The sequence below is a fragment of the Oreochromis niloticus genome, linkage group LG12 (genome assembly GCF_001858045.2).
Source record: "Oreochromis niloticus isolate F11D_XX linkage group LG12, O_niloticus_UMD_NMBU, whole genome shotgun sequence".
NCBI lineage: Eukaryota > Metazoa > Chordata > Actinopteri > Cichliformes > Cichlidae > Oreochromis > Oreochromis niloticus.
In genome coordinates, this window is record NC_031977.2 from 34,089,846 (window position 1) to 34,112,228 (window position 22,383).

General features: G+C 42.4%; 1 protein-coding gene across 1 annotated transcript in view; it reads right to left on the reverse strand.

Moving 5' to 3' along the window:
* Positions 1 to 22,383, reverse strand: part of antxr2a (ANTXR cell adhesion molecule 2a) — an 82,958-nt gene that overhangs the window by 25,267 nt on the left and 35,308 nt on the right. Inside the window, exons 14-17 of the mRNA XM_005451508.4 lie at positions 19,597 to 19,647; positions 17,473 to 17,562; positions 15,894 to 16,061; positions 15,284 to 15,364 (exon numbers count right to left, since the gene is read on the reverse strand). Coding sequence (XP_005451565.1) covers positions 15,284 to 15,364; positions 15,894 to 16,061; positions 17,473 to 17,562; positions 19,597 to 19,647 — 390 coding nt within the window. The remainder of the gene's footprint in view (positions 1 to 15,283; positions 15,365 to 15,893; positions 16,062 to 17,472; positions 17,563 to 19,596; positions 19,648 to 22,383) is intronic.

Here is a 22,383-nt window from a genome sequence, read left to right on the forward strand (position 1 = left end):
ATCCCAGAGGCCACTGCACATAGACACATCAACACACACATGCTAATATCCCCCCTACACACACACACACACACACACACAGATTCAGATACACAGAGACCCCCTGTCCCCATCGCTTCCTCCTCAATAGCTCTGGCTTCATTAGCAGCGGTTTGCATCATCCCTGGTGAAAACGTCACATGTCATCAGTGACTCCATTCTTTATCACTTCCCGCAGTATAGACAGTGTAACCTTCAGAAACCTGCTGCCCACAATTTTACGTCTTAATTAGGAGCACTGTCAGTGGTACCCAGCGCCCCTCGTCCCGATGTGAACGGACAGAGAAGGATGGAGACGGGAAGGGAGTGTGAAAGACGAAGAGGAGGGCAAAGTCAGACACGAAGGTGGCAGACAAAGGCGGCGAGGGAGAAGGAAGGAAAAGATGTACAGTGGGAGGGAGAAGGAGTAAGTAATGTTTCAGACCTCGGTTTGAGAAATATGAAACCCAAACGACCCAACGTGTGACACTACGAGTGCAGTGGGCTGATAGCACAAAGACCTCTGTCCAGAGTTTGCTCACCTTAAAAGATATTGAAGGGAATTTCAAGCCTCTGTCAATCAGGAGAACCATTTAAGTTTTGTGCAAACAGAAAAAATGAGAAATGATCACATAATGATTTAAATATTGTAACTGCACGCGTTCCATTACTGCTTTTGTTTAACTAAAAAATAAGTTGATGTAAACTAACTTACATAAACTAGCGAGTTAGCACAAACTTCAAGCATCCAGTCAGACTGTCTTGATCTTTCGAGGCTTACGGTGCACATCCTGCACACACCTCGTCTTCTGCACAGGGACTGATAAGCACGGGAAGCTGCTTAACCACATTTGAACCAGTCATGCTCACGTGCTTTGTCATTCCCCTGAAGGCCCGCTTTGAGACAGGCTAAGTTTGCAGATTTTCCTATGTTAAAAAAAACTCTAAAACTGACAAAATGATTAAAACATGACAATATTTACTTGAACACTAGGCTAATGCATTAATACTTTGATAATTTTGGTACCCAGGGGCAAGCATATTTAAATTTAGGGTCCAAAAAATGGTGATTAAGCGCTATAAGCTTGAAATTACTCTGCATGTTAAACATGTAAAACATTCCTTGCCTAAATACTGTCTTCTGTTTACTAGCTAAGAGTGTTTTGTTTTTAATCTAACTTTTAAACTTTACCTTTTACAATTTTTAAATGCCCGCTATTAGAAGCATGGAAAGTCAAAAAAATAAGGCGGATGATGGTTTTCTGCTGAAGAGATGAAACGTGGAAGTTGTGTTGGCTAATTGCTCAGCGAGAAAGAGTGAAAATCCGGCTTAGTGGCGAAAACACTGGAGACGCTTGTGTCCTCAGTGTGGGGACAGCTGACGGGTTAACACTATTAAGACTGCAGAGAACACAGGACTGAATGTGCATCTGTGCTCCCCAACAGTGGGATTGAACGCCGCTTTCGAGGCATTCATTCTGAGACACAGATACATAGACAGACGGACCACAGAGAAGCAAAGGGACGACTCAGGAACACAGATTCTTTTTGTGTTTTTATTTCTGCACTTCTATGGAGGCTTTATCTCGTTGGGAGCTCATCAACAAACACGGCTTCGAGATGAATTAAAGATTGTTTATCATCGCAGTATGTTGTGGTTTAGTTTACCTAATTTTTGCTCGCGTTTCATTCCATTTGTTTTAGTCTTTTTCACGTGCTTTTCTTTTTTATGTGCAGTACTGCACCTAAAAATAATCTTTTTCTGCACTTTTAGGCGCACTAAACTACGTATTTCTCGTGTGCCCCTCAGTAAACATCTGCTATTGTGCCTCCGGCTAACACTGATATAAATAAATGTCAAAAAATAATAAAAAACCCACTAAAAGATGCACTTGTGAGCTGTTGTACAGGCATTAAAGAAAGCCATTAGAGCACTTAAGCATTAATTAAATCTGTATCATCATTACTCAGTGTAATTGAAGTTGAGACAACCGATCAATTGTAAAAGATCACACTGTCATTAAGGTTAATAAGCTGTTTTACAAACTATCATCATTAACATTAGATAAATCTATTATAATAATAAATGACATATTGATAAAATATGTAGTAAAAATGGGGTGTGCTTCTGAAAAACGGCTACATTGGTGTGGGCAGAGAGAGAAACGGGTGAAATCGTCTTATAAAAATGAAACCTTGATTCTGTTTGTGACTGTAGAAAAAAAATAACTGTACTAAGGATATTTCCAGAGGTGAGAAAGAAACCCCCCAAAATTACAACTACATCTGGAAGCCCTTCAAGAGTGTTTTCAATTAGCTACTGTGCTGCTCTGCCAACTACTGTCACATCTGCATCTTTTCTCTCAATCAATTATGAAATGCTGTAATTTATTCATGAAATATTCAGGCTGCAGTTGGATAAAGAATTTAACCACTGGAAAGAAAAAAGAAAAAAAAGAAGCTTTTTGCAGTATCTTACAGAAGACATCTGTTTAAATCACTGGGCATATACAGTGAAGAGTCTCAGGAGGTTGGAGTTTCTTATCAGAAACATTTTAATAAACTTTCATTTCTTTAATATATAACAGCCATATAAAAAAATAAAAGAACGCTCCGCTGCGTAAATAATTAAACCAGGCTTTAAGCTGCTTTTCTTCTCATCTAAGGTCACGGAAAAAAATTAATTAAGAGGTCAAATTGAATTCAAATTAAAGCATCTTTAAACAGCAGTTGAGCCCACAGTTTATAATGAAAGAGCTAATGCTTAAGTTCATTAGCTTAATTAGGAAGGATGTTAAAGAAACGACAGAAGCCCGGCACTGAAAGAGTTAACGAGGTGGAGCCGGTAATTGGTTGAGAAGTGACCCTTTCACGGCCGGTGACGGGGCACCGCTAATTCACTTAAATGGCCGCTTGAGGCCGAACATTTGGATCGTGTGAGATACAGTCAGCACCGTGGGGACGTCTTAATATTTAAAAATATTAATGCAATAAAATAAAAAAAGGAAATATTTTTAATAAATCCGTAATTAACAATAATACGTTTCTGGCTGATTCAGTGCAGTATGCATCATATTTTGCGTTTATTAATTTTAACCATTACTAGTCGGTTTAATAGATACGTTTCAAGCCTGCAGACGAGAATGCTCGTCTCCCCCTGAAGGCAGTGACAGTAATTACACCAACACTCACACTGGTGTCAGTTTTATTCTCCTCCATCTCAGATGCTGTAACTGCTGCACTCTTCAGTCAGACTAAAACTAAGTATTTGCTAATATTCCAACATAACTGTCACTAATAAAGTTCAATGTCTTTGTAATTTGAATTTTTGTATTATAACGTCACGTTAGCATTATTAGCCAAGAGCGCTCAGTCAAATATTCCAGAATTATATCGTTTTCTAATAATTTGTTACAGTTTTTGGGATGTCCACCACATTTGACCCGTATTTAATTCCCCAGATATGCTTTCATCACCCTGTGAAGCCTGAAAATGGAAACATGCAAACGGGGCCAGTACTGCTGAAAAGGCTTTCTTATGTCTAATTCTGAAAAGACCGAGCTAAAAACTTTCTTTGAGATGAAAATGTCCAGAGGTGTGATGCTTTTGAGGAATGTAATATTTAAATGACCTTATTGTTACAAATTAGTCATTTATTTTGGGAAACTTTGCACCCTAAATACATAAACTGGGAGGGCATGTGCGGTATATGTGCAGTAGTCTGTTTGTAAAGCTGAGTGTACCTGAAAGAAACTGGACATTACTCCTTGGCACAAAAATCATTTTTCAATTTCACGAGCTCCTCATTGTACAAGCTGAGGTTTTCTTATGGCCAAGTGACCGTTCAAACAGATCAATGATGTAAAGGAGAATCTAATCAAGTTTAATTTTTATTGTTAGAAGTATCCAGCAGGGGTGTCAAAGTGGCTAACCTGTAGGAGCCGTGTTATCGACACGATTTTGAGGAGCAACGGCAGCAGTAGAGAGAGAGACAGAGGAGAAAGGAGGAGGTTGTCGGGGTGTTTATCGTCATGAAGACACATTTCAAGCCTGCGAGCAAATGAATAGAGCCACATTAGTGACACTTCACTGCACCCTCTATTCACAATGGAAGAAAGAGGCTCACAGGGTGAGATGTTCAGCCGGCCATTCGGCATATTTTCTCAGAGAAACATTAAAAACAAAGTACAAATATTACCAAAGATCAGTCGGTAGTGATTTTGATTCTGCTGGTAAAAAGTTTAATTCCATTACAGGATGAGAAGGACTATCATATAAGCTCGTGTGAGAGGCGATATAAGGAAAACAGCATTACCGCAGACAGGAAGGAGCGAGGATTAAACAAGTATGAAAACAAGAATTAACTTAAAGACTGCCGTACTGTAGCGTCACTATGAGAGTTACCATCTGAGGCTCAGAGGCACATGTTTACATGTTTATTCATAGCGTACGTCTGCTATCAAACGCAACGCAAACTGTTTAGAATGGATCTTATTGCATGAAGCTGCGTGCGAGGGCCCTTCACTACATATTAGCCGGCACTGTCACAACGTTACATTTATGTATACAAAATACGATGGGGCTAATTGAATATTCACTGTGAACATATTCCCTGCATAACACGACTCCCTGCTTTCATCTTTTTAAAAATTCAAATCGATGAGAGGAGAGCTTTAGAATATATTACTTCATGTATCCCCCCCCCCAACTCCTATATGTCTGTCAGGAGGTGAGCTGAGGAGGGCAAAGTGCAGGCGACAGAGCTGGCCTCGGCAAAGCTGACGTTAACAATAATGTAATTTAATTAAAGCCAAGATCCCAGCGGTCCTCGCCAAACGACGGGGCTTTGATTTTAATAGGTGATGAAGAAAAGGCTCGGCACACGGCGACGCCGCCACCGCGCCCACCGGTCTGAGGGGTACTGGGAAAAAAGGCACCGGCAGGACATCAGTTCACATCGTATCAGGCGGAGAAGGAGGGAGGGAAGGAGGGAGGGAGAGGAGAGGGAGGGACAGCGGGTGCAGGTACCAGCCCCGGCCACCCAAATACAACAACACCGATCAGCTAATGGAGAGGAAAAGGGGAGACCGCCCAACTGGCGGGGGTGCTGGACCGTCCCAGAAAACAACATTGAGCTCAGCAACACTGGAAAATACTTTTGTTGCTGAGGATATAAAGCTGTGTGCAAAGTGGATTTGAGTGCAGAATGAGATTTAAGGGAGCAAGAAAAACACGAGCTAATCCAGCGTCAGACTCTTCACATGCTCAGAAATGACATTAAATCTGGAAGGATATTAAAGCGTCCGACAAACAGCTTGTTTTGTTCAGTTTTCTTTGATATCACGAGACAACACTGAGACTTCAAAAACACAAAATAAACAGATTCAAAGACACAAATAATTTATACTTAAAAATACGGAAAGAGTATAAAATGCACACAAGCTGTGTGTACTTCCCTGCCTGGAGTGGTCAGAGTGTAACTGCATTTTAAAATGTCCTAAATCTGCGTCATTATTTCAATTAACACGTTTACGTTTGCTGTTACAGGATCTTTTTTTTCTCATTACCAAACAAACCAAGAATCAGTCTCTGAGAAATTTGGAAAGATCTAAAATTAATTTGTGTGTGTGTGTGTGTGTGTGTGTGTGTGTGTGTCTCATGGTGATTTTCTCATCATTCTCCACATTACACCACTTTTCATTTTACTCCTCCAACCAGTCACCACCAACAACAATTAGCTTCGTTTTTATTGGTTAAAGAAACACACACACACACACACACACACACACACACACACACACACACACACACACACGAGGGCCCCCCTTCGGTAATCCTGTTACCAGCCAGGTCGTGAAGCCGGACGAGGACGAGGATGTGCTGGGATGGTGGGGAGGGGGGGGATTAACATGGTGGTCATTATCAAATTTACAACCAGTCATACGGACATCTGCCCTACTTTTCCTCGGTTAATGTAAAAAGAACTAATCTGGTTAAGAGAGCGCGGGCGCGGCTCGTAAATCGGCGGCACTCTCCGCCATAGTTAAAGCTGTCACTTCTCTTGTGGGGGAGCGGCGGCTGAATGGAGCTGTCAGCTGGCTACTTGTTAAGGCTAACAAGGCCGTCCACTGATAGGACTAATGAGGCCCAGGGCCCGGCGCTACCCCACGCAGCCCACACCGCCACTACTACAGCTGCAGTCTCTGCTATACAATGCATACACCGCTCAAAGGCAGGAGGAAGGACAGAGGGCGAGCTTAATTTTCAGTTACAAATCTAAAACTCAGAAAGAAAGAAACATTTTTTGGTTTTAATTTTTAAAAAATGGATAAATTCTTTCTTTCATCAGCAGATTTTTTTTGGCAGATTTTAAAAAACAAAATACTAAAAACATCTGATTATTTTTATTTGATTCTTCTTACATATCTTTTTTTTTAAAAAGGCAGGGTTTGGATTTGAGAAAAATATGATTTATACATAAGAAACACGTTTAAGCTCTGCAGACTGTCGACACATCTGCAACACTGTGACTTTAAACAACATCTAAATGCTGGAAAACAGCAAAAACTGAAGCTTTTTCTTCTCTTGCACTCTTTTGGTTGCTCTCATGAGCGGTAGATTTTCTGTAATCCACTGTTACTAATTCCTGTAATTCCTTCTGATTAAAAAGAAATTATCGGTCACAGGTAAGCGCCCAAGCCGATCTGCAAAATGCCCATTAGGTTTTGTATTAACGGCTTTAAACCCCCTTTGAAAGTATGTGTAGGAGGACTGACGACAAAGCAGCCGCGATGAGAAACTGAGAAGAGTTTACAAACTCAACAAAAAGCTAAAGGACTTGCAGATTTTCCTGAAATGTTACATTTCACCGTGTTGGACAGTTACAACATGTCACCTGTTGTCCGTCTCCTTCTTGAGTGAAGCCCACACAGCACATACGCAGCGTGATGAAGAACAACCCGCGCTTCTCTCTTAGCAAAGCAAAAAGCCCCTGAATTAATGCCTTCATCCTCAAACTGAAGGGATCATTTTAACAGTAGCTGAGGGTTAAAACTTCAAGCATGAGCAACATTTGCAGCTTTGTTTTTCAGAGTCAACTCCAGCCCTGTTCGATAAAGCAGAGTCTCTTCTCCCAACGCTTCATTATTCGTGACGCCTTGGTTTAATTCCAATTACCCCTGTTAATTAGGAAATCTCATGCTCTCTGATCTCCAGGTTTGTTTCAACTTAATGTCATTTGCCAGGTTGTTTACTTTCGATTAAAGCCTTTTATTGTGAAATTAGGTGTTACATTTGCTTCAGCGAGGCATTTGTCCGTGTGACGGTAAACATCCTGACTGATGTCAACATGCAGGAGTCCTCCCACGTGCATCGCCTGGCGTTTGTGCCGCGTTAGCGTTGCTATCGACTCTTTCTTTAGGCATTTGTTAGCGCCGCATTAGCATTTAGGTACCAAATTATTCCTTTCACCGGCTGTGGAGAGAGCAAAACGGCCTTCTCCGGCGCCGAAACCCTACAAGGATGTGTCATGTTTTGGCTTCTATCAGGCATTTATTTTTACACCGAACAATACAGTTTGACGGCTTTATTAGTTTCAAGAAAGATGTTCTCACCATATTCAATGTGGCATTGTAATGCAACGAGACAAAAGCAGGGAAAGCGTGAAAGGATGAGTATGTGTGCATCTGTTTGTGTGGGTTTCTTTTTTTTTATATTCAACAAATGTTTGCTCCGCTTTACATACTGAGACGAAGCGACAAAAGATGCAAAGAAAGAAGCTGCTGACAGAAGAATAAACGGTTTGTTGAGGGAGTTTTCAGCTCAGAGTAGTTTTAAAGTTCATCCGTTCTCTTTCACAGTATTTTTTTTATTCCCTGTATTGTATAAATTGGTCACTGTGCAGCTCTCAAGCCTTAACCAGCCTCCTAGTTTCCAGTGAAGTGTCCAGTGCAGCACTTTAAGGGTTTTAGTTGTTTTTTACAGGTTTAAATTTGATTGGACAATTAAATCTCGGTGGTATTCAGTTGTAGTCTACAACTGCATGTATTACTATAAATCAGTTTCACATCAGTACATTAATAATACGTCTCTATAGGCTAAATATGAAGCCCACCACATGTAGCTGTTCATTGTTTTAAAACTGGGTTTGCTCTACATGTTCAGTCGCATGTTAGACACCAACACATATTGTAAATGAGCGGTCCCCAAACTTTTTTGCGCCACGGACCGGTTCATGTCCGACAATATTTTCACGGACCGGCCTTTAAGGTGTCGCGGATAAATACAACAAAATAAAACCAGGACTGGTACCAAAAAAAGAAGATTTATTCATAACACACGGGAAAAGACCCAGGAAAACCGAGTTAATGATAAAAATGACAAAAAAAATAACGATAAAAACCCTGAAAACCATGAATTTCACACCCGAGCCTCGACTCTCGCGGCCCGGTACCAAACGACTCACGGACTGGCCCGGGGTTGGAGAACGCTGTTGTAAATGAACTGGCATATCTTTGTGAATTAAACATCCTAATCGTTCATCTTAATCTTAGCTATGGTCATGAACTCTGGTTAAAAGGATGAAACTGTTTAATTTTCCTCTGCAGGAGTATCTGGGCTCAGACTTTAGGTCTGTAGACTCAGTGAAAGCTGCAAGTGTACGACATTGGTCGAGAACTACATTAGGACATCGAATATGACTGATTACAGATTAAAAGAACATCACAATAAAACTCAACTAGATTTTCTTCTTTGTTGAAGAAAATCTAGTTGAAATCAGGCATGCAGAGGTGGCAGGAGAGCCTGTTATATCAGAATAGTTCAGTCCACTTTATATTTATAGATTTTAAATAACCTTACAAAGCATTTCTTACATGGTAAGAGTCACTTCCTGTCTGTAAGCTGCTAGTTTTTGTTTTGCATCACTGGAAAAGGGTTGACACTGAACCATTTCACCATTTATGGTCTGCGTTGGCACTGAGGCTGTGCCAAAATATTAGGTTACTCTGAGTTTTCACCTCAGTTTTGCCAACATGGTGGCGTTGCTGATGTACTGAGCAACTTTTCCACAGCCATTAGCAATTTTCTTTTAAAACAACCAAAAATGTGTTGTAAAATGATCACTACTACTACTAAGGAAGAAACTTAATGGAGTCCCTGCTTCGGCTAACATATTGCCAGAAACATAAAACAAAATAATGGTACAACTTCTTTAAGAAAACGCCTCCATAAACCTCCCAGTGCTCGTTAGACAGATGATGATATGATGAAAGCTTTTCTGAAGATTGTAAACATATTGGATTTTTTTTCCACCATCAGTCGTTCACTCCTTCCACCATCTGCCATTGAGAAAAACTCTGAGAGAAACTTGAGCTCCATTTGCACTGGAAGAACATTTCCCACAAAATGTGACCCCGTGGCTCACGATGTAAAAATGCAGTGCAGAGGCCAGAAACAGGCTGCCAATCCTCTCAGCCATGGCCGTGTTTGTTTGCAGTAATTATAATCATGTCTCTGTAATTACTGATGACTTACTGATGTTAAAGGCTTAAATACTGAAACTGAAAAGCAAAAATCGTACTCCACTGTTTGCCTTGGCTCTATTTTAGGCAACAATAGTGTCACATCTTAACTGATAAAAGAAAATAAAAACAAGCAGAAAAACACGGGTGCACAACACTGAGCTGCTCAGAATGGAGAACATAAAATGAAGCATGTATTGCTGTGACCTCCATGCACCGCGCTCTCTTGCATGCCTGGCAGCAGACTGTCACCCCTGCCCCGAGTGGCCCTCGACTCGAGACGGTCCTTTTTTATTTTTTTTACACCTCCCTTTAACATCCATCGCTTCCTCCCCCTCCTTCCCAAGCAGGTCTGTGGAGTCGCTCTGCTTGCAGTCACTTAATTAAATGCTGTCCACAACTCGATCAGTGGTTGTTAAATAAAGACACTGATGCTGTCAGAGAAACAAGCACAGGCAGGGAGGAACCGACAAACCAGCTGAGGAAGGAGGATTCGTGGGCTGCAGATGTTCTTCACGTCTAACTTTCAAACCTCCTTTTGTAGCATCCCTGTAGTTTGTTGTTATGTTTTGACTTTGAGCTATTCTCTTTTTCTTTAGCTGAGGGAGAATAATCCCCTGACTGCATTTAGCATCTCTGACTATTTTTCACGCTGGATGCGATGAGCTTTGTGTTTACTGTTCTGTTTAAAAGTATAAAACTCCATAAACGCAGAACCTTTGCAGAGGTTGGGATAAAATGACATCAGGAGATGGATGTGGGAGGAAACACAAGGCTTCTGTTTCTCTTCTGTGTCCTCGCTCTACACCTGGGATCAGAATCCATCACCTCGTTAAACTACCATTTCAACGTTCAAGAAGGGAGATCCCCCACCCCCCCACAAAAAAATAAGTTTTTTCCAATAGCAATAGCGTCAGCTAATACTATTAACCTCCACACACACCAGCACACTCAGCCCACACATCCCCCTGGTGAGGAACAGATGAGCCTGAGAGGAACAAATGGAAATTCAACTGTAAACCCTCACGGACACGCAAGAACTCAAAACGCCTTTTTTCTCTGCTTTTTTTCCTGCGTCTTGATCCGCAGGAGGATGAGGAGGGTTTAATGTATGGTGATGCACCCTGTTTGGACATTTTGTAAACAGCTGTTTTTAGAAAACAATACCTAGAATTCAGAGGTAGGCGGTGGAAAATGCAGAAAGAAATGCGTGCGCGCACACCGCCGCCTCTTCAAAAAGAGCCTGAGAGAGCATCAGAATAAGGCCAACCTCCCTCTCTCTCGCCCTCCCCTTCTCTCTCTGCCACCTTCCTCTACCTGCTGTCCCCAGTCGATCCCCGGCAAAACTTGGCGGCAGATGTTGCTGTGCTAAGTTGGCTCTGAAGTGCCTCCCCGGCTCCCTGGTCTCACCGACAACACAGTCAAACCGCATTAGATCTCTTTATTTGTGCCTGGGGCAAGTTCGGCACTGCAGCTGTGTCCACCCCCACTCTACCTTTGGTGTTGAAGGCCCTCAGGCGCTAAATGTGAGACCACAAAAAAAAAGGGAAAAAAAATTGTTTCACTCTCATTTTCTGTCTCTCTTCTGCATCTGCTGACAATCCAGCGGTCTGGCTCCGGGCGGCAGCACTGAGGGAGGGAGGGAGGGGGAGACACAAAAGGAGACTGCTGGGAAAGAGAAGGGGGAGGGATGGAAGCATGGAGAGGAGCGAGGGGGTAGCACGGACACCCGGGTCCCCGTGCAGAACAGATGTCTGCGACAACCTGCTTCCTTACACCTGTACGAGTCCTTGTAACCCTGCGGAAGCAGCGCGTTGAAAAATTCATGACCCTGGAGGTTTCCTGTCCGCTTTCAAAGACCGCTACCCTCCTTCCCTCGTCCCCTCCCTCTGCCGCCGCCGCTCTCCTCTCTCTGTCACTGTCTGCTCTGCCATCTACACCTAACCTGTCACTGGACAGTTCAGACACCTCACACTTTGATGAATCTGTTCAGAATGATATCACACGCGTCTCAGCGGGGCCAGGCTGGAGAAGCACAACAGCAGCAGCGCGCACGGATTCAAAATAAGCTCTCTAACAACTAATGAATGTCAAATATGTGATATTTGCCACGAGAACATAGACGCATGGAAGCTCCCAAAGCATTTCCACTCCAATCAAAAGGCAACATGTGACACCAGCACCAGTTTTTGTTAAAAGAGATGGTACTTTATCATGGAGATTGGAAAAATACTAAAATGGACAATGAAATGTAAAACCACACATCGAGATAAACAATCAGGTCTAGGCTCCAGTTCTTTTCTCCCATGTTCCAGACATGATGTAGTCTCACTAGTGGAAATACTCTCGTTTAGGAGTATCAGTAAGTCATTAAATCATTCAGGATGTCTGACCTGTAAGGATCCCAACTCCCCAAAAGTTTGAGAATTCGTGTTGTTAACAAAAGATTCTCAAAAAACTAGCCTGAAAATTGCTACAACTTAGCAGTTCACTGTCTAGTTTCAGAGTTAGAAAGTGAATCAAATCAGTCGAACGGTTCATTGGGTTTCATATTTGTGGACAGAATCAAGAATGAAAGACGGATTGAATCGGACGAAACTCGCATGAAATCAATTAGATGCTAGCAACATGGCTGAAATTAAACTGTGAGCCAGTAGGTGATTTAAAATAATCATCTAAAAAAACGTGATTAGGTTTTGAAACACCTTCCACTGCTTATCAGCTGAGATATCACTTCAAACGCACTTCGCGGGCCTCTGTTTGATTCCCTCCCGCGTCCTGTGCGTACGATGTTGATCACAGACTTAATGTGGACGCAGCGATCGGCATGAGAATGAAGCGAGACTTCATCATCAGCAGCCTTTCCCTCCTCCGGCCGACGTGCTTTGACATAACTTGTGTACTCACTGGTGGGCTTCACTCTGTTTCCAAACAGTTTGCTCAGAGCGACAGAGGTGACCCCTTGTGTGGGAATATCAGTCATCTTCTACACAGCTGGAGCAGCCGTGATGTTTCCACATTCAGACAGTTGGATGAATACCGGGCAGGGGAATTCCTGTCAGTTCACGAAAACCCTGTACTGCAGGTAAATATGCACGTTTAGTCTCATCGTGAAGCCTTTTAACAAACTCAAAGAGCATCAGCCTATTTAACAAACTTTTAACAATTTATTTTGTCACTTCACATCATACTTGAGTTGTTTACGCTCTTGTAGAGAATAACTGGCTGATGCTCAGTTGCTTAGGAAGGCAAACAGGTATGAAACAGATCAGAGACATCTAATTGACTTCCATCGATGTTCATTTCATGTCTCGACTAACTTGGTTAAAAGGTTGTGACTTTTAAAAGTCCAGATTACACGTTACTACAGCTCACAGCACCTTAAGGTGTCGCCAATCCTAAAACAGAGCTCTATAATGTTCTATATTGATCCATCACTGATATATCAGCACTAACGGTTGAACTCAGGACTCTGTATTGTATCTCAGTATATCCACTGTCACACTGAGGTACACCACGCTGTACAAATGAGCCAAAATTTGACTTCTGGTCGTCATGACAATGATGAACATAAAAGGAGAGAGTGTGGTTACTGTTGAGTTGAGAGACTTGCACATATAACTACAACACAAAAAAATCTAATATATATAAAACAGGTGAAAAATGTAGAAAAATGTTGTTTTTTAATAGAAAGAAAAGCAAAATATAAACTGAAGAGTGTCCAAATGTTCACATTACTACAGTTAGCCTATACTACATTAGATCTGCATAATTCAGTTCAAGATAATCTCACTGTTTCAAACAACCTGTTTAAGCTCCCTTCCTCCTCTTTTCAAGCAGGGCTTTTGTCTGATTGGCTGCCCCTCGTAACCTCGTTTGATCAGCAGGTGGGTGGAGCTTCTGTGCTCACAATCAGAACTGCACGCCTGAGATGACCATATTAGGGATATCTGGGCTTACTGACATCATGCAGTACATAAACTGATTTTAGTACATACTTTGTTAAGATAAGCATCCAAAGTTGTATCAGAATGATGGATGATAAGAATATCTGCTAATGTGAAGTAAGACTGTAAGACTCTATATTAATACAAACATCTCGCAAAAATCTCTTAAAAAACAAAAGCTGGAATTAAAAAAAATAAAAATCAGCATTGGCTCAGAAACGTCAGTGTCTGCATGGCTTTAAAATACTTCCATTCAAATTTTGGCGACACATGTTCGAGCGAGATTCTGATGAATTTCAACCACTATATCTAAACATCTTCTAAAATGTGATCTGTCACATCACTACTCACTGGAACTATGAGAGCTGTTATCTATTTTTACCAGTGCATCTTCTGGCATTCTGAAATTTGCTAAACAGCACGGTGACACCCCGAGTAGCAACTGGCAGGCTCACAGCTGGCCCACTGGCTCGGGTTTTTTCCGTGTTGCAAAACAAGACTCCACTTGAGAGATTTGAAGCCTGACATCATTCTCTAAACTACTAAAAGCTTGGATGGTTCCTGCTCTCTAACCTCTGTGATGAGGAAGATGCAGAGAACTGAGTAAGAGACATGAGGGAAATAATATATGTGCACCATACAGGTGCAGATTTTTTGGCCGGTTCGCCTGCACAGCTTGTGCCCGTGAAGCATCGTCCTTTGGAGTTTGGAAGAGTCCGGTGCTTTCTCGTTTAAGATTCACGTTTGGTTTTCCCCTTAATACTAATACAGTTCTGCTGTGTAATGTTAAAAAGGAGACTGATGGGGAATTTCTAAAATTACCTCACAGACTTCAGAAGAAGAAGCCAAGGAAAACCCAAGGAAGTGTTTGTGGGCCGCAGTAATATAACTGCTCCACTCGTCTGCAACCTGATTCTAATCTAACCATTAATTCTCACATTTGGCATACAGCACAGTGAGCACAGCAGATTGTATTGAGTTTGGATTGTAGTCAGCAATTAAAAATATATAAAAATATATAAAAACATCTGGTTAACTGACTTAGCTGCGGTTTCTGTGCAGCGTTCTTTCTTAACCGCCCGTGGAGCGTCAGGTTTCACTGTGCCGATTTGTGGAGCCGATTTGTTTCCTCTTCTTTTACAGTGGTTGAAAAAAAACACACACCAAAAACCCAGAGCATAACCATATTAGGTCATCCCTGTCACGCTTCCTTCTGTGAGTATCTGCAGCTGTAGCTCACATTGGCTCCCTTAGGTAACAACAACACAAGGCACAACTTGTGCCAGCAGCTTCCTCTGCCGAGAGGAGCTGCGATACAATACAACAATAAAACAATGAGCTCTTAAGTGTAACTGTGGTAACTTTAAAGATTTGGAGGGATAAAAGTATTCATATTAAGGCATAGAGGGGATTAGGGACTTCATGGAATGGTTACAGGAACATTTACCACTTGAAAAAAGAAAAAGAAGAACATTCACGCTGCTGACTACTGCAGGATATTTCCTATTTTTGCTCCTGTGTATTATAAACTGCACTGATGACCACTGATGACACTTTGACTCACTGCCTCAAGCTGTTGGTTTGTGCAACTAAAAAGCAGCACTACACAATCTTTGCACACGTGTATACCTCACTCTCAGTATGACTTCCTGCTGCATAATTCACCAATCGCAAATGACTTTGTATTTTTGGCTAATATGCAAATATTTTGTTTCCATTAGAGCAAATTACCGGAGCTGAAAAGCTTCAAGTTTGTTTCAGGTCTGAGAAGAACATCAGGGATGAATTTTGACTTACCTGGTCTTCTGATGTGGGTCGCATGAGAGACACGCGGTCGTACTGCCGCCGCAACAAAGCCCACAAAGCATCGAGACGACCCTGATGAAGCACAGAAACAGGACTGTGTTGGTTGTCTTTATTTACAGAAACATTAAGAAAAAATATGCAAAATAATATGGTGTGAGAATCAGAGCTTTTTTCAGATCGTATTTGCTAAAGTTATCTTGTGCAGATTTTCAAAACCAGTGTTTCTACAGACTGATCTTTAAGGTAACGCACAAAGCACTAGACATCCATGCATGCCGTTTTCCACAGTAGATGTGCACTCATACATGAATATTCAACCATTCTCTATTTCAAGAGTTTCACTTCATGGTAACATAAAAAATCTAATTTGAAGTGTTTCCTTTCAACTACCCAAAGACAGCGTCAACTTTTAACCACAAGCCAGTTTTGTTTAGAGATTTTAACATGAGTGTAATTTGCTGGATGAAGATTAGAAAACTACTAAATGGGCCTTTAAGCTGAGACTTTTCCTATCAGTATCATTTAGAAGTAACCAAAGTAGGAAAAGAAAATTCCTAAAGTAAGTCAGTAACTCTTGGAAGACTACAGCAGCGACTCTCACCTTGATAGGAGTGTACCATTTGTTCTCGGGTGGACGGTTGGGAGCGGGCTTTGGAGTGGGCCGTTTGATCATTGGCTCCTCGACATCCTCTGGTATGGACACTTTGGCATTCTTTGCTTTCTCCAGCCGGGCCCCCTCCTCAGTAGAGCCTTTCTCCCCCCAGCGCACCTTGAATAAGAAAATAGAAACGTTAAATGAGGGCAATCGAGTCAGTCTGAGGAAAACTACAGGAAATAAGATTACAGATGCTGTGAGGACTGTTGCTACATTGTGACCACTACAACAGTGTGTCAGCGTGATAAGCCCGGCCAAACGACTTTAGCTTCAGCACTACAGCTTCAGTAAAAGATCTGTACATGTTGGAAAAATCACTTGGATTCTTTTATCAATAAGGACGTTTACATTTGGTATAATGTGTTATTGTGTGTGTGCGCGTGTTGGGGGGGTGTGGGGTGTCAGCGTGTGAAAGCAAGCCTGTGTGTTAAGTAAAGCTGTCCTGCTTTTTAATTGAATTCATCACATCTGTTACAAGGAGGAGATAAAAAAAAAAGGAAAAAAAAATCCACCGTCACATGAATGGGGAGAGGTGATTAATTAGCGACACAGTTTTCAAGCTGTAGGTTAAGCCGTGACAATATAGAACAGCTTTTCAGAATCATCTCTGGGATACATCGCCGGCCTGCCGCATCATCAGGAAAAGAGAAAGGCTGCCATGAATAAAAGATACGTTGTCACCTCAATAATCGTTTGAAATGTTGGCAGTGGCAAAGCGGCGGAGGTGGTTTTCTCAGCATGACGTCTTAAATGTGGATGCGGAGGAGAGGACGGGTTGGTCTCTACAAGCAACTCGTTATCTATCAGTGGGGTGACGGCGGGGAGGGAGGGGGGCTTCAGATGTGGAGACGCGCCTGTCGATGGGAATCAACCCGCTACTGGAAGAACAGAGAAAGGTAACAGCCAGGATTGGATCTCAGCAACACTCTGGGGGGAAAAAGTCAAGAGGTAGGAGCTCCCCGAGGATGCTGGGAAATCCCTGCCATGCCACCAACTTCCTCGGGGCTAAGTAGGAAGGAGGGGGAGGGGCAGCTCGCTTTTAAACCTGGATTCCCTTCGGAGGAGGCGGATAACAAAGCGAGCTGCCAAGGTCTGGAAGTTGAGACGGGGGAAGCGGAGAGGAGAGGTGGGTATGTCAAGTTGACATTAGCACTCAATCTTTCATCCCGGCCGCGACTTGATCCAATCAGCCCTCGACGGCCAAGGACGAGATGGCAGGGCCTGTCATGTCGGAGGCATCAGTGGGCTGACGAGGACAGCGGCCTGGCCGGTCAGTCAGCCAGTCAGTCGCTCGGTCGGTGGGTTTCTCCTCTTGATTCCTGCGTAACTCAACAAAGTTCCCACCGAGCAGAAAAGACTGAACATGATGATGCAAATTTATGGGACCACATACATGTCTCATTTCCTGCTGTCTGCACTTTGACCTTTGGAAAATTTCAGCTATTTTTGCTTGTTTCATTCAGCTTTTCACTAAGAAAAGATGGTTCGGAAGCAGCATGTTGGCCGATAGTTTTGAGTTTCTGACCTCCATCCGACTGATCCCTCCGGCTCCTCTTCCTCCGTAGTATGAGGCATCCACAGTTGGCCACTTCTTCTTGGGCAGCGGCTCAGGCTCCTAAGAAATAAACATAGCAAACAAAACCAGGAAACACATAGTTGTGTGTCAAATCAGAGTGTGTGATTCAGCCGGAGCCACGTATATGTATGACAAATATGTATGACATTAATCAGCGTCAGTGTAACGACAAAGGGAAGGTAGTGCAATGATGTGTTTGCTATTGTTCTATTTTCTTTCATCCATATTTATCCCGACACACCCGAACCACATTTCCTTTCATCGGGACGATGTCACTTTATCAGGAAGGAAGGGAAACGTAGGCTCTTACTCGGCTCCGCACGTGTTTAAGTGCAGAGGGGAAACCGTTCGTATCGCTCCGCTGACGTTTACAGTTCCATCTGCCACGAACTGAAAATGCTGCAGTGGGATGGGATCAACTACCACACAGGGCAAAGCTTTTAGAAGCATTTACACTGTAATCCTGCGCCCTGCAGAAAAAAACTAAACAAAACTGTAGCATCATGTTAACGTGTTTGGCAAAAATTCAGCCAATGATAAGCCAGATATTTAAATGTCTACTTTAGGCTACAATGTTTCTGGAAATAAACTAAACTCAGGTGGATTTTCTGCTATAAATTTGTTCGTATTTAACAAAATAAATGTGCAAACATAAGTGTGCACACCAGTTTTTGACTCACTGAACTAACACAGCCAATTTTTTGCTTTTTAAAGAACTTATTTCAACATTGCACTCAACAACAAACAAATCCTCCCTAACAAAAAAATTAACTCCAAGGACCAAATTGCTTTATATTTCTTCACGTCAAGTAGGGGTGACTTGGGCCGCGACTTTGAGACCCCTGAGGTAGTAGCTCCCTGAGGATGCTGGGAAATTTAGTGTAAAGCTTTACAAGTGGTACAGCATTTTACCTGGTTTTTAAAAACCTGCAAATGATTTTCACCAAGGAGGTTGAGTAACTCCATCAGCATCTCTCTGACTGTCTAAACCAGGGGTGAGGAACTCCAGGCCTCGAGGGCTGGTGTGCTGCAGGTTTTAGATGTGTCCTTGATCCAACACAGCTGATTTAAATGGTTAAATTACCTCCTCAGCATGTCTTGAAGTTCTCCAGAGGCCTGATAATGAACTAATCATTTGATTCAGGTGAGCTGGCCCAGGGTGAGATCTAAAACCTGCAGGACACCGGTCTTTGAGGCCTGGAGTTCCCCACCCCTGCTCTAAATGTTATAGACAAGTTAAAATGGTGAGGCTTGGTCCAGCTTAGGGGGGATTAAGTATCACAAAATAACCTGGATCCACTTATCCGTCTGGATACAGAGATTCAGTTCAGGAATGGTGTGAAAATATTGATTTCACACAGTAAAATCTAAAATATTAGACCTCAGCTAGATACTCTGATACTGACTGTTTTCTCTCTGGAATTTAATTCACTAAAATAATCAGTTAACATTAAAGTCTTTTTCTGTTAATGAATCTCGTAGTGCAGAAGACGCTTTTTGATTCAGTCTTTTATGATAATCGTTGGTCAGTGAGGACGAAAGGTGTAATACAAGCACCAACTTTTCTAAAGGTATTTTTTGAAGGAACTGCTCATCACGTTGGGAAATATGCAAACTGACTTCATTTCATCATGAGAAGAAAGAAGCTCCATCACTCTCATGTCTGTGTGCAGAGCTGGAGCTGGGATTACTCTAGTTTAGCAGAAAGACTGAAATCACGGGGCAAACAGCGAGCACGCCGCTGTCCAAAGTTCAAAAATCCATCTACCAGCTCACTAATTAAAATGTGATCTTGTTTATATGATCTGTACATAAACAGAAATGGGACACGTTATGGTTTTAGTCTCGCTGAACTGCCTCAAGTTAGATGCTCAATGCAGCGATAACAGCCCTGTGAAATTCTCAGAGAGACGCTCAATAATCCTGATTCTCAAAATGTGCAAAGTTTCCCTGAAATTTCAGTGCTGCACCATTCTGAGCTCCACGTTTGCTCTGGAAGCTCTTCTGACTCTCATTTTCTTCTTTTGCACCGCACGTATTTTCAAACCTGAAAATAAAACAATTGTGACTCACAGGCGGTGGAGGACGAGATGGTGGAGGCGGCGGCGGCGGGTCCTTGATGACCTGGATAAACAGAAGAAGCAAAAGAGCGTCAGCACAGCCCGTCAGGAGACGCACTGGGACACACACAAACACACGCGCTCAAACCTCATCAAGACGAGCACAGACAAGGCTGACAGAGGTGATTCGTGACAGGTGACTGAGCCAAACAGAAACATCCCTGAGCTCATCTCACGGTGGAGACGCCGTCGCTGCCAGCCTGTTTTGCAGCAGCAACTGCTGCCCCATCGCGTCACTGACTGCTGATTACAAGGATTCTGCTTGTAAACCAACATCAGGGGCCCCCCGTGCAAAATAAAGAAAAGCTGAAAATCAACTTGTTGACAGGGGAGTCTTTGGGGCGAGCGCCGCTGCCCGTTTAGCTCTTAATTAATTGGATGGGGTTCAGTGCTTCCAAGCAATCCTCCCAATCATAAAGTCCTAAGGAGTTAATTAGCTCCAATGAGATACAGAGGAGGAGGCTTGGGCTCAGCTCCAAGCCCCGTCTGAAGGGAAGATGAGTGGCGGCAAACACACACAGAAAAACACAAGAAAACACACACACGCGCCCTCACCCACATATAACCAGGACACGACTCTCCCAGAGCAGAGTGACCGGCCCAGCGGCATTGTTTGTGACAACACTGGATGAGAGGGCACCTGAGGAGCAGGTTGTCCACAATGCGATTCCACTCAAGGACAAGATGCCTCGACCGGGTTTTTCAGATGTGCACGGCAAAGCACAGAGCGAGGCCTGACAGTGACATTTGTCAGGTGTCAGTCAGACGCTTCACATACTGATGTCCGACTCTTTACTGAAGACGCTACTGCCACTCACTCACCACAAACCCATCTGTGAGCGGGCTCGCGCTGGAAAGACCGAGACGCTTTATTCTTCGGTGTTGTCAGTCGCTGTAGGTCACAGCCGTTACACGAAAACACAGGCCTGCTTCTCTTCAGAAATGAGCCCACTTTCAGTTTATTTATGTTCTTTTTGCATCTTTAATGCTTTTTAATGGCTTTTAACAAGTTTTCTCTTATTTTGTGTATTTTTCACAAGGAAACTAAGAGAAAGTATTCAGCCGGTCACCATACAAGTCAAGTTTTACACACTGAAAAAGAAGAAAAAAATCCTAGAAACACATTTAAGCATCAACATCTGGAATTCAATTATTTCATTATCTTGTGGTGCAGGCAGGAACATCAGGTCTTTCGCTGATTGTCTCCAATGTTTGACGCAAAACTCAACAGATGTGAGCCTCACATGTGGCTTATAAACAGACTAGAAGGTCTGTGGATGCACAGCTACTGAAATCCACAGATGATTACCACACAGAGCAGCAGTTGAAGTAAAGGACAGTTTTTTTAATTGTTGGGAGAAGTGCATCCAAATAAATTACAGCATGTGTCCTTCTGACCTGCAGCCTGTAGTTTGTGTGCATTGAGTTACATCTATTTAAGTGCAGATTTAGATGAGTTTCCTAAGAAGCTTGGGAAAAAAGTGACTGGACTTCTTAATTTCTTTCTTCCTATTCGAGAAACTTAAAGAAGTCCAGTTGCTTCTCTTTCCAAGCTCCTTAGATTAGCACGATTGGATTACTCATCCAAGTGTCTACCTGATCCAGCAGGTAAAAATACCAATACAATCCAATATTTTGTACTTGCGATAGAATTATGGATGAACCTGAACCGAATATTTTCACTACAACACGTTGGTGCTTTTAAGAGAGACCCCAGCCAGTTTTTTAAATGAACAAAGTCTCTGTTTCACGACTTGAAGTTCATCAGAGAGTGTAATATAAATGGAAGGCAGCTCACAGTGAAGATTTTAATTAACTAAATCATGAAATCTGATGATATAGCGAGTACTGCAGAATGACTGTGTGGAGATACTGTTGTTATTGTGGGCTTAGTGTGACATCTTAAAGTACAGTGAGGTCACAACCTCTTCTGAATAATGTCTCCATTATGAGTCAATTAATCGATTAACATGCTGGTGACAAAAAAAGTACTTTTATTTATTTAACTATAGAGTAAATAATTTATAGTGAAGGCAGGGAGACGTATCTTCTTACAAATTCAGTGACATTTTACTTTTTTCTGTTACTGTTTGTTAAAAATCTTCAAGTTTTGGATCAAAGTTATTCATCTGAAGTCATCAAATTGAGCTCGGGAGGTGTTAGGGGAAATTTTGGGACATTTATTCAAACCTGAATCCTGATACAAACGGAGAAAATGCTTCTGTTCACCTTCCCGCTCCTCACACAGGGGTGGACACAGTAGGTGCCCTATAAATGCAGTGCTTATAATTGCACTGAGGACATATCTCAACCTGAGGTGCGCAGCAAAGTGGAAAGCTGACCTTTGTTCATTAGTCATCAAAGACAGATACCACAGTGTCAGAGCTGGTTATGCATTTGCTAAAGTGGTTTCGGAGGAAAAAGGAGCGATGTAATTACGGCATATCATAGATCCTAACAGCTGTTTCATTCACTGTTAAGCTCAGGGACACTATCACACTCTCTGCTTACTGTTGTCATTAGAATAATGAAAAATAATCAATTAGGGTTAATTAATTGCTTTGTGACACACAACCGGCTGTAAGCAAATCTAGTAAAGGGCTACTGGTGGCCTCGCCATACGCTGATTAACATCATTTCAGCCACACCTTACGTTCACAGGATTATCTCTTTTATTAAGTAATTATGCAGCAGATTTCCTGCACATGTTGTGAGACAAATAAAGCATCACACAAATGAC